Source organism: Aegilops tauschii, chromosome 6 (assembly GCF_002575655.3).
Source record: "Aegilops tauschii subsp. strangulata cultivar AL8/78 chromosome 6, Aet v6.0, whole genome shotgun sequence".
Lineage (NCBI taxonomy): Eukaryota > Viridiplantae > Streptophyta > Magnoliopsida > Poales > Poaceae > Aegilops > Aegilops tauschii.
Window position 1 is genome coordinate 13960342 of NC_053040.3, and position 18039 is coordinate 13978380.

The 18039-nt window shown below is 46.7% G+C and overlaps 2 protein-coding genes across 2 annotated transcripts; both read right to left on the reverse strand.

Annotated features, from left to right (window-relative positions):
* Positions 1–2500: 2500 nt before the first annotated feature.
* LOC123494412 (putative wall-associated receptor kinase-like 16) lies at positions 2501–7762 on the reverse strand. Its single transcript, XM_045230254.1, has 2 exons — positions 7615–7762; positions 2501–4319 (listed from the first exon to the last, which is right to left on the reverse strand). The coding sequence occupies exons 1-2, from the start codon at positions 7760–7762 to the stop codon at positions 3079–3081; spliced, it is 1389 nt and encodes a 462-aa protein (XP_045086189.1). The 3' UTR covers positions 2501–3078.
* Positions 7763–13083: 5321 nt separating this feature from the next.
* LOC109784679 (wall-associated receptor kinase 4-like) lies at positions 13084–14706 on the reverse strand. Its single transcript, XM_040391675.2, has 2 exons — positions 13761–14706; positions 13084–13658 (listed from the first exon to the last, which is right to left on the reverse strand). The coding sequence occupies exons 1-2, from the start codon at positions 14662–14664 to the stop codon at positions 13084–13086; spliced, it is 1479 nt and encodes a 492-aa protein (XP_040247609.2). The 5' UTR covers positions 14665–14706.
* Between the last annotated feature and the right edge of the window lie 3333 nt (positions 14707–18039).

The following is an 18039-nucleotide window of genomic DNA, read 5'->3' on the forward strand; positions in this document are numbered from 1 at the left end:
AGCTTAATTAAACTAGTACTTTGCTTCTGGCCGGCGAGTACTAGTATTGATAATGACGTGATACTTCGTACGGGTAGAAATCGATCAGGCGTGCGCTGCAGCGGCTTCGTCTCCTCGGGAGTCGCGGCGACCACGAACACATCGATCTGCAACCCACGCAGCGGAGTCTGTCTCGGGATTGACTGCGGTACAGATCGAATCTGCTGGAGCGGTCGGCGATCTCGGCCGAAAAAGCAATCTGATCAATCTCCCAACGCAACCCTAACTCTCGCCTCAAATCTCGTATCTGCAAACTTGGCTCTGTATACCACTTGTTAGATAAACGAGAATAAAGAGAGCGCACACATTTTTACGTGGAAATCTTTCAGGGAAAAAACCCACGGACGCACGAAAACACAATAGTTATGATGGAGGAGTATTACAAGCACGAGATGACATGACATTTTTAGGTGCGACTACATAGAGTATATATGAGGGCAATACATAAGAGTCCTTGGAGGACAAGTAAATGAGTTGTATTCGTACGCGTCGGTACCAATGCAAAGGCCCACACCGTTGGTATTACGTCTGGTCCAATACGGTATAATTTGAATCACAATTTTACAGTAGTTGTAAGGTTGAAGATTATAGGGGTGAAAACTTGGCCGTAGTTGGCTGCCTGAAAAGAGCTTGGTATGCTTGGTGGAGTGGTTGCAGGTGAGATCAAAGCCTTCACGGAAGCAGCCGGGCCCTATACCGAAGGGATAGGAGATATCCATGTCTCCGCACCTTGGGATGCAGTTAGCCAAGAAGTAATTAGAAGGGACCTGCAAGATCCCTCCGGCGGCTCCAGAGACTGCGGTCAATGCTTGCAGCATAGCTACGGAGAGCATCAGCACTGATGACATGGCGATGAGTATGGTGCTCGTCGTTGCTCTGCGCCGGTAGTCTGGTCTGTCTGGTGTTGGTGCTGGGTTTGGGTGTTTGGCTTGGGCGCAATTTGTAAACTGTATAGAGGCCACGCTAGCTACAGGTCAACTATAGTGTCAATAAAAAATGTAAACGTAGCTAGGAATTCCCGGGCCACTGTTCACACATCAGATGTGATGCTCGTTGCAAATGCCAACCCGACTTGCTGATAGCCCCATGAAAACGCAGATTCGATGTCAAGTGAAAAATCTGCAAGACTGCCGACTTGTGAATTGCCACATGTACTCACTAGTAAACGATTCTACACCTGCAATTATTCCTTCCCTATCCTAGACGATCATAATTTAATTAGACATGTCAATATCAATCATGGTTTTGGGTACCGGGCGGTAAATTCAGTTACCGCCCGGTAACCGCGTTTCCCGGTACCCCTCGATAATTATGTATCTCGAGCAAAAAAAATCGAACTTTTTGAATTTTTTGACTTTAAACTCCTAACGTCTACTTAAATGAGGCATGTCTCTACCTCGAAAACAAGCCTACTCGTCTCCTAGTGGTAACGATCCTGGTCCAGCAACAGGCGCCATGTGTTCGAGTACAGCCGGCCGCACTTCTTTGATTTTTGAAGAATGCACGCCACACAGTATGAGGTAATTTCTACAAAAAATATGTGCGTGCGAAGGTCGAACTCGCGACCTGCATATGGATGGAGTGGAGCAAACCTGTTACCACTGAGCTAGTACCAGTGAACAGTATATTCTATGTTCCAAACTTATGTATTCTGGTATTAAAAAAATTGAATTCAAATTTGAATTTTAAATTTTGCTTGAATTTTTCGGTATTTCGTTGTTACCGTGGTAACCGAGTTTACCGCCCCCCTCGAAAAAAATGTTCCATTCGGAATCCAAAACCTTGATATCAATAACTATAATTCTCAAAAAAATATCACATTCTATGACTGCCTTAGTTCTAGTGTTTTTTTTTTTTTTGGGGATGAGTCTTAGTTGTATATAATTCTCAAATAGAACACCATCTGCTACGACCTTTTTTACGATGAGTCTTGCTTCTAGTTTGAAGGTGGAAGTATCGGGTTGAAAAGGTCAGAGTACAAGTGTAAGTTGGACGACCGTACATGCTTGCTTGCCGTGTATCGGAGGACGGATGGACCATGAGCCGTCCTCTTTGTAAGAGATTGAATAATGGGTATGACCGAGTCTTCTACCAAATTGCTAACCTCTTCGCCCTACGAGGCCATGAACTAACTGAGTCTGCCGAGGTCTCTCAATCGGACCTCAAGCCCGTCGAACAGCCAAAATCCTCGCCAGTGGCGCGAGTAGACAGTCATCCTCTCCAGCGAGACCTAGACTGACCCGGGGGCTACCGTTAAGGTTACAACTATGGGATAGGAGCAAGCATATGAATGGCCCACCAGAGGCCCATGGACCATCAAAGGGCCGGCCAAGGAGACCATGGGCCATGGGACATCGCCATCAACCCAACAGGTCCCAATAGTCGGATCCTGAGCCGCCTGATAGGCAATACCCAACAGTTGGTTGGGGAGACGATGGTATTAGTCGGCTGTGCCATCAGGCAACGGCTACCTAGGATACCTCTTGACCATTATGTACCACCTCCTAGCGCACCCTATATAAGCCGGGAGGGAAGCACTGGGCTGAAGGTTGAGCATTAAAACATCATACATTATGCCAAGATCTAAGAGCACCATAGGAGTAGGGTATTACCTCCACTGGGAGGGCCCGTAATAATATAATTTTGTGTGTGTACTCGCACCTATACTATTTGCTAGATACGATTGCCTCTATATTCCTACCCTCGTAGTATATATTGTCATGATTATATCCACGACAAATTGATAAGACAAAATTTATTGAAAATGCTACAAATATGTTTTTCTCCACCATCGCAACTCAAGTACAATGATGTACCTTAAGTTATTCATTACAAGCATATTCGTTTGTACACAATTGACATGTGAGGTAATTGTACACAATTGACATGAGCTACAAATATATTATGCAAATATTAAGAAGCGGAGCTACATTACATACTCTCGTCTAAAGGGAACTATGTAACATGACACCACAGGAAATAAATGGTAATTCAAATGAATACGAGGAAGGACGCGATTGTATTACTGCACATATATACTTATCGTGGCAATGTGACCGAGGATGAAAGTTCTTGGTCTAGACTATAGCAACTAGATGTGCCTTTTGATGTTGAATTACCAGCATTGACAACATTCATTGGTGCATCGGAATTACCAACCTTTGGGCATAAAAAAGGCTCAATCTCTTCATGACTAGCTGGGAGAATATTGCATTTTCTTAGCCTCTTCGTTCTCAGGAATTGCAACCTCATATCTACTTCTTTCATAGCAGGTCTGTCTCTTCCTTTGAGTCTCAAGCAAGCTTCTGCAAGTGAGAGAATATCATCAATCTCTTCCGGGTTTGCCTCTTTGACAACCTGTGGATCCATTATTTCCATGATCGCTCCCTCTTGTAATCCTTCAACGAAATAATGGGACAAGTTCTGTTTTGCACCTAGATCATTGATAAAAATTGGCTTTTTTCTTGTCAAAAGTTCTACAAGTATTACTCCAAAACTATACACATCACTCTTTTCAGTTAGCTCCCCGGTATGGTAATACTCTGGGTCTAGGTAACCAAATGTTCCTTGGACAATAGTCACCACATGAGTCTCATCGAGGGAAAGTGACCTTGAAGCACCAAAGTCAGAAACCTTTGTACCGAAGCTGCTATCCAATAGTATGTTAGAAGATTTCACGTCTCTGTGGAAAATTGGTATTGCAGCAGCCGAGTGCAGATAAGCAAGTGCTCCTGTTGTTTCTACTGCAATCCTAATGCGGTCATCCCATGACAACAAGCATTTGGCACTAACATCAATGTGAAGAAGGTCATGCAATGTACCATTAGATATGAACTCGTACACCAGCAAAGGCACCTCGGATTCGAGGCAACAACCAAAGAGCTTTACCACATTGCGATGAATGATTTGAGATAAGATAGCAACCTCATTGATAAACTGGTCTATCTCAGTCTGCTCCACAATTTTGGATTTTTTAATAGCCACCACCCTTTGGTCAGATAGAATCCCTTTATAAACTGTACCATGTCCTCCACGACCAAGAACACGAGCGGCATCAAAGTTGTTGGTGGCCTTCTCTAGTTCCTCCAAGGAGAATATCTTTGTTTTGTTTGTGGCGCTTTCATCTGAGATCAACTGCTGCAAGAGTAGGCCTTGGTTTTTCTTGAAGTGTGCTTGTCGGATTCTTCTCTGGATTCCTTTCTTCCACTTGTTGGCAAATACAACTACACAGACTGCAATAATTATGGAGGCAAGGCCACATCCAGTTCCAGTTGCAATACCTACATTTAATCATCGCTCTTTGAGCCACTCTGCATTTGGTTAATTATAATTGCAACGAGGAGATATTGGTAGCTATGACTTACCCAAAATAATATTGTGTTGCTTCGCTGATGTAACACATTGCCTTTTTATCGGATCAAACTCTTTTTTATGTGGGCAACTTGAGCATGTGTAGTTTCCAAAAGAATTTTGACATGTCCCATTGCAGTAGTTTGGTAGTGTGCATTCATCAATATCTGTAGAAAACTCTCATTAGTTATGTATTGGCGGCTAATTTATTACTACTTGCTAAAAAATGTCAGATTAAATTCGTATGATCTCAATGCATAAATTGAAACTCCTTCAGGTTTGCGTGATGTTTTCATAACTTTTAAATTGAAAAGCATAGTTTTTGTCCCACAACTAGTCTGAAAATGTAGAAATAATGGTCCCTCAATTCCTAGACCTGCAAACCGTACTCGCTCAACTTCTAAAACTCGACAAGTCTCTCTCTCTCTCTCTCTCTCTCTCTCTCTCTTCTCTCTCTCTCTCTCTCTCTCTCTCTCTCTCTCTCTCCCTCTCTCTCTCTCAATCAATCAATCAAACGATGAGCTCCTGGTTACCAGAGGTATTTTTTGCTCTTGGGTATTTCAATCTGCCACTTGGGAGTAGGCAAATTTCTAACGTTCAGTTTGACTCTCTCTTGAATAAATATAGGGTAGTCACATCACTTTTCTTTGAGACATAGGGTAGTCACATTACATGGTTCGTAGAGAGTTGTTTTTTATCGAGACCTTTTACGTTACTCCCTCTATTCCCTTATACAAGGCCACAAACTCAAATTACCGGTACCAAGGTAAAATTTAATGACTGCTTTCCGAGCCAACTTTTCTTCTCTTCAATCGGGATTATTAATACATCTGTATGCATGCAAGGAAGAAATGAGAAGAAAGTAGCGCAATATCATTATGACTACGTGCATGCAAGTATTAAATAAGTTGCCAGTACGAGGAAACATCATTAAATTTTGCCTCGATTACTGTTAGTGGCCTTGTATAGATGCAAAATGTATTTTCCATAGTGGCCTTGTATAAGGGAATGGAGTGAGTACCTCAAGTCAATTATGGACCGTTTATTTTTGTGGTTGGACGGCCCAAATAAGGCAATACCTCATCTAATTTCTGGTAGTATATTGGGTAGTTAGGGACATTTTAGGTAGTTCATTGTTTTATCAATCTCAGACTTCCTGGGGACGGGGATTTTTCCCATAGCGATTGGGATGAGCTGGTGATACCATCCCCGTTCCCACCCGAGAGGCAGATTTACTTGATTCACGAGGTGCTGCTGCAGTTCACAGGCCGGCTCTGGTGGAGAGCTGGGGCGCCGCCTGCAGTTCAGCGACTTGCCTGAGCTCTGGCCCATGAAGCCGCCTCCTAGTTGTTGACGTACACCATGACCTCGACGATGCTGCGAATACTTTTCGGCAATATAAGTATCAGTTCCGTCAGGATGAGGAGACGGCAAACGTAGAGCGCTAGCGCCTAAGCAGACATGCAGGTGGATGCTTCGTGCAGATGCTACCTGACATGTACCAAACTAATCGCTGCATCGATCTGAGCTACTAGCATAATACTGCAAAACACACACACGTAGTGCACATGACACGGGGAACAGAATTGAAGCAGCATATCAAGCACCGGCCCATGAAGTCAGCACCGGTAGGCTGCGTTACTGGAGGTACATATCATATCATTCACGGTTCACGCTCAACCATGAGAGCGGCCGTTGGACGATGGAGTAGTACAATCATTGGCTCAATGGTGGTAATGGCAAGCTGGTGTGATTGATTGCTGCTATCGAAGGCGTGCGGCCAGTAGAACTTTGACGCCGGCGTCAGATGGCGTAGGACTTGGACGTGACGCACATTGAGAGCGTGTGTCGTACTGGCTGGCTGAGGCGGGCTGACGGCATCGGATGGCGGATGACCTGTGCGCGGTGTGTGCCGTCGAGGAGATGGCATGTCGTTCCCCTTTGTTTGTGTATCTATTTTTATGGGATTGTTTCTGTATGTAATTACGATTAAAACATGGAAATAAACCTATTTCATATAGGAAATTACCAATCTGCACTTTCCCAAATTCCGACCAGACCGTACTAAGCGTTGGATCAACTATATACTACTCGTTATTTCATGTAGTACGATGTACCGTAAAAACTATGTTTTCATAAGATTTCATTTCCACTGGCAGTTTTGGAATGATGGGGGATTGTCGCAATGCAGTACGGAAGCAGAGGCCGTGTCATTTATTATTGTTGCTCAACGGCCCATGGTCTCTTCTTGATGTCCTTGTTTCTCCTTCCTCTGTGGCTGCTCCTGTTTTCTTTACAGGTGCTCTCCGGTGTCCTTGGTCTGTGGCGGTGTAGTCGGTGGGGTGTGAGTCATTGCTAGCTTTTCGACAAAGCCGATCGGATCGGAAGCGCCATATCCAACTATCATCCTGTGCGTCAATTAATTGTCCATAATTTGCAGCTGAGGAGTCACCATTGTCAGATCTGAAGCCCCATATCCAACTGCCATAGCGTCCCTAGCTGTGCGAGGATGCCAGAGCATGCAGGGCCACCAGAGCGGCCTGACAGGGAGACATATAAGGATTCCATCCCAATCTGCATCCACAACCCAACCGATCGGATCCGGATCACCACCCCCAAGCCGGCAGCCACCACCTCAACGACGCCTCAAGGAAGCTGGGGAACGAGTTGCCGAGGGCATCTAGCATCAGGGACGCCATACGACGCGCTCAGGCCAGTCGGGAGGCAAAGGCCAGTTCCACCCATATGGGGGAATCTGGTGAGTTAGGGGCACCACCACGAGTCCTGGCATGGATCTAGTGCACGTAGCCGAGTGAGCCGAGTCTCCATGGCCAGATCCAGGCCTGTCGCACATAGGGAGCCTCAACAGCAAACCACCGCACATGCAGAGTAGTATGCACCCGGGAACCGAAGCTAGGAGAAAAGGGGTTGGGCTGGAAGACAGAGATCCTCCGGCGTCGGCACCAATCAGGTGTTATTGAGGCGGTGGCGAGCGGGACGGTAGAGATGGAGGGGACCAAGGCTGGGAGTGGTGGGGCTCGTACCTGAGTCGCTCGGAGCAAGCAACGCGGAGGCCGGGACTTTAGCCCTCAACTCATTGCTAGGTGGTCATGCTCTTTGGTTACCAGGGGTCTCAGAGACTGGCACCTCTCCAGCTCTTGATTAACATCTCTCTTGTCCGATGCCAAGATGCCTTTCGAGCCAAGACGAGAGGGTGAACAGTACCTCTGGGGCGATTGAGAAAGAACTTCTTTGGTTTTGTTGGGAATAAGCCGTGACGGAGCACGGTGCGACCGGTGTCAGTGCGCCAGGTCGGATCCGTGGCGGTGCGACCGGCGTTGGTGCGCCAGGTCGGATCCGCGAGGCTGGTCATGGTGTGTGTGCGCGCGGGCGCGTGTGTGAGTTTGGCTCGTGTCCGAGTCCATCACAGTAGTGCTAGGTCATGTAGCAATGGGTCGTTGCAGCGGGCGCTGACTATGCGCGATGGTGCCCAGGTCCCGCGGATGAGCAGCGGCTCACGTTGAGGGAAACCGAGTCATCAGGCATTCGTGCGCTGGGGTGAGCATGTCTTGCGTGGGTATTGCGCTGCCTAGGCTAGCTACAAAGCCGGCTTTGTAATCCGTTTGTTACGTGTGGTACGCGTCCGTATATAACAAGAAAGCGGAGGCGTTTGGGGCGCGGGCGTTGGTCGCAAGAAAAGTGCTTCTTCTACCTTCGTCCAGAGAGAGAGAGAGCTGCCCAACACTTGGTATACAGAGCTTTGTTGCGATCCTGCCCGCAGCGATGTCGCTCGTCCCATACGCCGGCGGATCGGGGAGCACGCCGCCACATCAAACATCATCGCCCTCGTCGTCCGACACCACCTCGAATGTCCCTGCCCTCACCGTTGCCTCGTCTTTTGAGGACTCGAACGTGCTCCACATCTCGGATGCCCTCAACTTCCGCTCCCATCGTCCTCAACCTCTCCATCGTCTCTGTCCACCCTGATAACTAGATCTCTCTCTTTTATTCTAGATGTAGAGTATTGTTGTTCTTATACTAGAAACTTTAATACTAGAAATGGTTTGTACTAGTTATTAGATAGTGTTTACTGTAGATGAAGTTTATTTGGGCGTAGCATATTGTGTACAAGTAAAATTTTGTACGAGGTATATTCATGATGCAAGTGTTCATAAGGAGTGCCAATGTTTTGGGAAACGTTGACTAAATTCCGTTTTACCAAACTTCTGGCACTCAATATGTCGAATTACTAGCAAAGGTCATATCGATTTTTTTCCGTGGAAGACATTGATTGTTGTTGTACCAGTTATACCTTGTTATAAAATTGATTTCAATGAAATTGTGGTTTATCCAAATGTCAAGTTCTCTAAGGTGAGTTAGGGGAGAAGTCAAGATGCCTCATTATGACTCCTACAGCCATAGACTCCGCCTCGAGGGTACATGGTGATTGCGCTCTCCTATGCGGAGAGAAATCTAGTAGCACCGAGATCCACGGGGCGGCGGCCCCTGCTGGTTCGGCGCCGCCGTTCACGCCCTGGACGGTGTGCGCGGGGACTCTGCCCGGCGTCCTCGACCGCTCGGGTGGTGGGGAGTCGGCGCTTGGTGGCGGTAGTTCGGGGGCCTTCGTCCTCGCCAGATCTGGAGGCCTGTTGCTCCCTCGTTCCCGCTCCTTCCCCTTTGCGCTTGAGGCCGGTGGATGTTGCTGGTTCCGGTGCTTCTGGGGATGGTGGTGCAGATTGGGACCGGGGGAAACCCTAGGCCGGCTAGTTCGGCTCAACAGCGGCGTCGGCTTCGGGCGACGCATCCTTCCTGAAGGCGGTGTCGTGGTCCTTATTCTTGCCACCTCCGGTCCTCTCCCGGGTGAAAACCCAAAATCCGGCCTGGATTGGGCAGCGGTGGCGCCATGGGCGTCATCTCCTCCTTGGAGGCGTTGCCTGGGGAGCTAGGACTCGGGTGTGGGCTCATGAAGGTGGGGGCTTTGGCCGCCGGCTGGTTCTCTGCAGCTGCTCGCGGCGGCTTCATGTTGTGCAGAGTGCCCCTTGTATCTTTAGGGCGTTTCTTGTTTTTGGTGTTCGCGTCGGAGGAGCGGCGTGGCATCTGGCACGTTGACAACGGCGATTCTCAGCGGCATGGAGCAGTGGGGGTTTCGCCGGTGGGCGTGTGATGATGGACGAGCGCAGGATGGTGGCGCTGTCTGGCGTCGTGGCGGCGTCGATGGCAGAGAGACCTGGCACGGTTCATGCAACAGTACAGCTCTGAAGATGGATTGATGGTACGTGGCTGCGGCGGCCTCATACCCGGCAGGGGTCCTGGTTGAAGAGCACGCCGGACTGGTGGGTGCCCATACCCGGCAGGCGTCCTGGTTGGGACCTCAGGTCTTAGATGTTAGGTTTGACTGTGAGGTCTATTTAGTATTAGGCCCAGACCATCAGCGCCCCTTCATCAGTTAGATAGGAGTAGCGACAGAGGTTGCGAAGATGGTGGCTTTGGTCTTACTGTTGTACAACTTTGTAAGGTCTTGTGTTAATAATTAATAAATTGGCCGTATGCATCGTCCAGATGCAGAGGCCGGGGGTTTCCTCCTTTTCGAAAAAAAACCGAGAGAGCTGGAACATACACCAACAGAAATATAGAATCTTACCATCTTGGCGCAGCAACTGCTCAGAGTGCGCGAGCATCCACCAAGACTGTACAAACGGCCTCCGAAGCTGCGAAGACCGCCTTAGCCGAGATCACGAAGATGATTGGAGACGGGGAGAGCTCTTGACGGAGTTGACCATTTGCTTGTGAACTACTGATACACTACCTTTATGTGATCTATATGATCAATGTGTGTGAACTTAATTTCATGTTGCTATGACGGAGATGAACTTAATTTCCCGGCAGGGGTCCTGGTTGAAGAGCACGCCGGACTGGTGGGTGCCCATACCCGGCAGGCGTCCTGGTTGGGACCTCAGGTCTTAGATGTTAGGTTTGACTGTGAGGTCTGTTTGGTATTAGGTCCAGACCATCAGCGCCCCTTCATCAGTTAGATAGGAGTAGCGACAGAGGTTGCGAACATGGTGGCTTTGGTCTTACTGTTGTACAACTTTGTAAGGTCTTGTGTTAATAATTAATAAATTGGCCGTATGCATCGTCCAGATGCAGAGGCCGGGGGTTTCCTCCTTTTCGAAAAAAAACCGAGAGAGCTGAAACATACACCAACAGAAATATAGAATCTTACCATCTTGGCGCAGCAACTGCTCAGAGTGGGCGAGCATCCACCAAGACTGTACAAACAGCCTCCGAAGCTGCGAAGACCGCCTTAGCCGAGATCACGAAGATGATTGGAGACGAGGAGAGCTCTTGACGGAGTTGACCATTTGCTTGTGAACTACTGATACACTACCTTTATGTGATCTATATGATCAATGTGTGTGAACTTAATTTCATGTTGCTATGACGGAGATGAACTTAATTTCAGGTTGTCAACTAGTGTTCCACTGCCTTTATGTGTTTGTGATTCATATTGTCTTCAATTTCTAGCAACTGGGCGGCCCATATTCAAAACCCCAACATGGCCAAGATACAACAGTCCGACATCGCTGAGGCGGCGGCACACACAATGTTGGTAATGTGTGATCATACTTACTACTGTTATTTTTTTGTTGATTTTAAGTCTTCCATCTATGGACACAACTAATGAATGGTAATGAGCTCGATGGGATCCCCGAGTGCCACTACTATTCTGACAACGGGGGTATGTGCGACGATCCTCGTCTAGAGGATGATAGGTACATCTCTCTAATGCTTATAGATGGCTAAAATATTCTAGGGTAATTTCTCTACATATTTCCTTCTTAACTAAACATGTCTTAAGATTTTTGTTTTAATGTGTAATTTCTATTTATTTTTACAATTCGACTAGTGCATCCCCTGCTATGAAGGCTTTTTTGTCCTAGAGAAGCTACATTTCGAAGACAGAGATGGCGTGGCTGAGAGGATTGTTTACCTAAAGACGAAACATGGTTTTATTTTCGAAGCTAGAATCTACAATGAAGTAGATCACACATATTTTTGTTGCAAAAACCGGGGAGGAGGGTATGAGTATAACCTTCGTTATTTGCATCATTCAAGACACATTTCCTCATTCTCATCAAGACATTTGGGTGGAATTGGACATGATTCCTATTTTTCCTTCGTGTGAGTTTCTTAAAAAAATTAAGTAATTTAATTTTAAAATATTTGTTAATCACTCCTATCTTAACATTTTATTTAAAATTTACACCTTATTTTCTATCTCAAATAAAAAGAAGGAATAGAGTAGGCGAGACCTATTACACCGCTGACTAGGAGCTTACTTGGGAGGAGAAGAATTATCTTGTCTCATTCGTTAATGATGTAGAGTCGTTAAAGGAAACTTAAGGAGCTGGTCCAAATAGTACACCATACGTGCCATTAGTCCACAAGTTCAGCAATACCAACATTCATAAAAAATGCAAGGTATGATTTTATACTATTATTGTACCACTAGTCCATCTTAAATAAACTATCCTACGTACTATGTTACTACGTTGTTCTTCGACAGAAGCTCTCACGAGTTGTTGTGCCTACAACAATAGATGTGAAAGGTGAGATGACAATTATTTGCCATCAGAAGACCAATTTCAAAGGCACATACTCGACTGCAGACACACCAAATGGACGCCTCAAAATTGATGAATGGCGGCAAATATTGAATGAGTGCAGACCAGAAATTGGAGATCGGTGGATCTCTGTGCTCCACCATGGAGATGCATGGGTTGTCTTATTCTTTTCAATTTATCCTAAAAAAAGGAGTAGGTCCTTGTACTTTGTCATGATCAGGACTAATTAACTATTGGATGTTTGTACCGTCAATCGTGTTTTGCCTACTATGTGATGGTTGCTAGCTAGCTAGGAATATTTAGTTGGGGCATTTGTAGTGACGATTGACAACAATTAGAGCTAGTGGTTAATGTATCCAGCAATATTTCATAGTATCTTGTCGAAATCAATGTATTCTGATATGGGTTGTATGAAAAATGCAGCAATGGTAGCATAAATATTGTTGTGGCTGCGAAATTTTAAATTTTCGTGACTGGCATCAGTGGCGGGCGCTGTAACAACCCGCCACAGCTATTACACCCATAAGTGATGAGTACCTCTGCCCGCCAGCCACCCCAGAGTCTCTACCAGTGCCAGTCTGATGCCATGTTAGCAGTGGTGTGAGGTCAGTGGCGGGCGCCCCTGGAAGTCTCACCCGCCACTGTTGGGCTTTTCCCGCCCTCTACTCCTAAGAATTCCTGTAGTAGTGGCAAGGATAACCCACGGGAGCAGCTTGAGCTGGATGAGATTATCATCTTCTTACCCAGCCAAGGGATTCCTTGTGCGATTACTGCCTAAATCACCATTGTTGCGTATGTCACCATCAACGTTGTCACTCTGGAGAGAGAGAGGGGGGGAGCGCCTTTGGGTCACTCAATTGACATGGCGGTCAAAACCTGGTGACGTTTCCTGTTTTAGTGAATAGTCAAAATTGTGTCCACGTCGGCAGGAAACCACCCAAAACCTAAAACGGCACAAAGGACTAGATCCATCCACTTTTCGAAGTTGAGGAACTTATGTTTGTTGGTTTCACAGTTGATGTTATACCTTCTAGAGAGTTCACAGATGAAATATATACATTAATATTTCTCATTTTCTAAATATTTGTAGGTGCGAGAGAAACATTAGTGCACAATAAAGGGTGATGAGGAGGATCAGACCTGTGCAGCCAGCATTGACGTACGGATTTCCTTGAAATCCTGAGGAACATTTACAACGATATCCCATAAATATTTCCCCGTGGGTGACGTTTAGGCAATAGCTCTGGGAACTGCGGCATGCATACTCAGTATCCTCTTGCATAGCTGTTTCACATGTTAAATTGGCAACCGCCCACTTTATAACAATGTTGTATTCCATAGAGAAATCAAATTGATCTTCCATAGGTGACTCCACTCCATATCCATCTTCAGTCTGGATTATTATTGCCTCTTTTTCATTACTTCCGTTCACCATATTGCTAACAGTCAGAGTCCCGTCTTCCAGGGAGACACCGGTCACCTGATAGTGTGCACCTTCTGAGACAGAGACTGTGAGATTGCCAGATGTACAATTAAGATGAAATTTTTCATTTGCAAAACACCCTTCTTCAAGCCCAAAGGGGAAGGGAACAATAATGGGTCCACATGATGCATGACAGTGTTCTTTGTGCTTCGGGTTATAATCTGCTACACAGTAGATAGACATAAAATGTAAGAACAAGAGGATGAAGGCTAAATAGAAGGGAATTTTAACTCATTATGGAGAAAGTGTAGGGCCGGAAGTACCTTGCATGCATCCATCTAAAATGTAAGGGTTGCCTCCGCTATAAGAAGAGCAGACACATTGGTAACCACCGGATGAGGAATTCCGACAACTGCTACCGTTGCTACAGGCATAGCTTTCGTTCTTCAGTTGTGCACTTTCACAGCTTGGTTGGTCCATGATGGCAACTCTAAGCTCCGCATCATCAATCATGCTTGCATTTGTCCAACTGGAGAAAAGATCGGTTGTATTATATCTGTAATAAGCTTGATCACTTGACACTAAAGCCGTGATGCCAGGGTGCAACCAATCTGATTGTGTTGCAGTAGTATTGGTGCTGACAAGTTTTGCCCGAAAGCCTGCCAGGTTCCTTGGTAACTGGATGAGGCAGCAGCCTATTCCATTACAAGACCCTCCAGTCGGTGCCTTCTTGCCGGCGCATCTACTCATACAAGAACCAACCATGTCTCCCGTACCATACTTGAACAAGGTGACGTCGAAATCACAACCAGCTACGTACAAGGTATTATAACTAGCGAGAGTAATACCTTTAGCAGGGGACTCCCATGTCATGTTGTAGGCATTTGTACCTGGGCTTGTTGCAATCTTGAAGCTTATAGGGGTCAAAGCTATGCCGTAGCTGGAGTCGATGTAAGTGACCTGGACAGTGCTGCTGCCTAAAAAGAGCTTGGGATGCTTGCTGGAGTGGTTGCAGGTGAGATCGAAGCCTTGACGGAAGCAGCCGGCCCCTATCCCAAAGGGATAGGAGATGTCAACGTCCCCGCACGTTGGGATGCAATGTGCTAGGGAGCCATTTGAAGGGACGTGCAAGATCCCTCGGGTGGCTCCAGAGTCCGCGGCCAATGCTTGCAGCACAGCTGCCAAGAGCATCAGCACAGATGATATGGCGATGAGTATGGTGCTCATCGTTGCGCTAACGCCAGTAAGCTGGTGTTGGTGCTGGTGTTGGGGTTCGCTGTTTGGCTTCGGGCAATTTGTAAACTGTATAAAGGCGACTGTTCTTCAATCAAAAATATCAAATGTACAAGATGTGATGTGATGGTCGTTGCTAACGCCAACATGACTCGGCTATGGCTGCTGCTGGCTGCTCGCTGATACCCACATGAAAACGCGGATTATTTTTTTTGTTTCGCTTTCTTTTTCTTTCTTCAAAGGAAAGTCGTTCATGCTTGCTTGCCGTGTGCGTGCTGCAACTGCTGTGCTAATATTCTAGTAATGTCTACATCTCTATTTTTTTTCATTTCCCAAAAATGATGTGGGCTTTTCCACACGCATCACCGTTAATTCGACCAGCAGCAACACGGCATGCGAATTGACAATGACCATCAAAATCATGCAGACTTTTCCAGGGAGAATGTCGACCATACCTTGGTCAGCAAAGATTGTTACCATCGTGGTATATCTTGCCATTATTTCGACAGCTGCACTTAATTTGTGTGGCTCCAACATATTGCTTTGCTATTCCTTACAAGGGTTGAAATTCTTTTCACCTCGCTCAGGAAAAAAAAGTGAGGGAAATATTTATCTTTGTCTTCAGAAGACATGTTAATAGTAGAGCAGTATTGCATTGGTGGGACCTTGTAATATTTTTCATAATTGAGCGAGCTGGAGTATTTGTATTAGTTTTTAGCTTGCACTACAGGCGATATATTTTTGTAATGATGCTTCACTGCTTGTATTATGTCATAATAACGTGCCGCCGAATATCTTACAAAATGCAGTGGCGACTCTTTCAACCATTCGCGTGAAAACCACAGGACACATGCAATGCTATACTGAATTAATAGCCTACCATTTGATTTTTTAAACTGAATAGCCTACCACGCTGCTAACATGGCCACGAGTAGTGTAACGATTCATGGCTTTGCTGGTACATAGCTCGACTGTGTAGGCACATCTCTCTTTTTCTGTTAGTTTTTAATTTCGCGTTTAATTTTAAAAAATAAATTAAATATTTATTAGGTTTAAAAAGTACTTTGAAAAACATTTATGCTATTTTGTGAGGTGTTCATAATTTTTGTTGGAGTGGTTGCAGGTGAGATGGAAGCCTCGACGGAAGCAGCCGGGCCTTATACAGAAGGGATAGGAGATGGGAGCACTGGAAAAAATAGCGCGCTATAGCGTCGCTAATAGCACGCTATAGCGTATTGAGAATTGCCTCGCTAAATATATCGGTGTACAATGTCTCGCTAATAGCATGCTATAGCGCGATATAGCACGCTCATAGCATATTTTGAAGTCGCCGCTATTTTGCTGTAGCGCGCTATTTTTTTCATTGAATGGGAGATGGCGATATCCCCGCACCTTGGGATGCAGTGAGTCATGGAGTTATTAGAAGGGATGTACAGGATCCCTCGGGCGGCTCCAGAGACTGTGGCCTACGTTTGCGGCGCAGCTGCCGATAACATCAGCACAAAAGACATGCCGATGAGTATCTTGCTTATTGTCGCGCTGCGGTGGTAAGCTGGTCTGTCTTTTGTTGGTGTTGCGGATCAGTGTTTGGCTTGGCGCAATTTATTTTTTAGATTATATAAAGGCGACTGCCAACTACGAGTCAACTATAGTGTCATTGTAGATAGGAATTCCTGGGCCACTATGCCCATGAGATGTGATGGTCGTTGTTAAGGCCAACATGACTCGCCTAACTGCCATCAATGACTGGTCTGATATTCCAACTATCACTATTAGGTGCAACTAAAAGAATATTGTTTTTTGTGTCGCTTCGCTCTCATATATCAGAAACTTTGTTGGAATCTTCCAACAAGCCAATCACCATTCGTTGTCTTTTCGAGAGGCGTCGCCACTTGCTAGCAGTGGCTGGTGAATAGGAGAATGTCGATCAGCATCAACATGGAAAATGGGAGTTAAAAGCAGAAAACCACCACATTTGAAGCTTCGTTTGCGGAAAACTACCTAGTCCCTAATTATTTGCAAAAGCCACCGTGAATTCAGTAAACTTTTTGCAAAAAGCACTGATCGGGGGATTTAGCTCGTTTGATCACTTTCTGACAGTGCGGCCGGATAATAAGAAGCTGACTTGGCAAAAAAACATGAACAGTGGGGCTTTTTCGTAAATAAGAGAAACGGTGAAGGATGAAAACGTCAAATGTTCAAAGGATAAGGTTAGCTTCTCCTTCTCCCGTGTACAGGGGAGCCACCAACCGCCTGTACGGCTCATGGCTGGCGTGTACAGAGGAGCTTGTCCCCGGTGTTTGCTGGCTCATGGCCGCATCCAAGGACCCCCGCCGGCCGGAGCTCCGCCAACCGCCTCCATCGACCGGATCCGGGTGTCCTCAGTCGCCCCTACGCCGTCTGCCTCTGTATCCGCTTCAAGCACCGGCGCCAAGCTCCAGAGATCGAGCGGATCGATTGATCCGTCGAGCATCTGCACCCCAATCGACGCAGACCTCGCCGCCGGCGCCTCACTTTCCTCCGCAGGCCCCACTGCTTCAGCCCCCGTGGTTGCCGCGGCTGGGTCGAGCAGGAGGCCATGGTCGTCAGTACGATCGCCCGACGCCTCCTTCGCCTCGTCCCTGCCCACGAGCAGCTGCGTCACATCCGACGAGTCTCCGGTGGCACCTGGGCGCGTGCATCCACGGGAGTGAGCTCCTCCAACACAACAGAGGACCCTAGGGACGCGCATGAAGGTTGGCCCCCATCCACGGCGTCGAGCGTCCCCGGCAGACGGCCGAGGCACGGCCACGGCATCCCGGCGGGCGCCGCCGTGGCTTGAAGGACGAGCTCCCGGCTGCCGCCTCCGCGAAGTCCACGCCGTGGACGCTGCACAGGAGCTCCGGCTCCCCGACGGTCGTTGGATTCCATCCACACAGAGAGACAGAGACACGGGGGGATTTGATTGCGTTTTTTTATTTGATCGAGGGTTGTCTATGTGAAGAGATGGAGAAAACTATTCTGACGATCTGGTCCCATCAGTCATAAACGCGTTTAAAGGAGCCAAAGCGGATGATCAGTGCTCTCTGCAAAAAGTTTACTGAAAATGCGGTGGCTTTTGCAAATAATTAGGGACCAGGTAGTTTTCCGCAAACGAAGCCCCAAATGTGGTGGTTTTTTGCAATTAACTCTGGTGGACACCATTTGTTTGCGTGACATGTTTGCTAAAGATCGCAGCCTGATGTATGAGTCTAGTGCTCATGTGTGCATTAATGGGATGGAAGACAATGTTGCCTTTCTGTTCTTGACATAGGAGCAGTGTGTACTTTATTTGGATATCAAGTGGAGGAGACTCTGTAAATATCCTGAGATAAAAAAAGATGATATATT

Excerpts from the sequence above, each read along its gene's own strand:
- LOC123494412 (XM_045230254.1), bottom strand. The coding sequence starts at position 7,762 with ATGACCAGCCTCGCGGATCCGACCTGGCGCACCAACGCCGGTCGCACC. Across the intron at positions 4,320-7,614 it reads CTTTCTCAATCGCCCCAGAG|GTATTGCAACTGGAACTGGA; the intron begins GTACTGTTCACC and ends GATTAAATGTAG.
- LOC109784679 (XM_040391675.2), bottom strand. The coding sequence starts at position 14,664 with ATGAGCACCATACTCATCGCCATATCATCTGTGCTGATGCTCTTGGCA. Across the intron at positions 13,659-13,760 it reads TTTAGATGGATGCATGCAAG|ATTATAACCCGAAGCACAAA; the intron begins GTACTTCCGGCC and ends ACTGTGTAGCAG.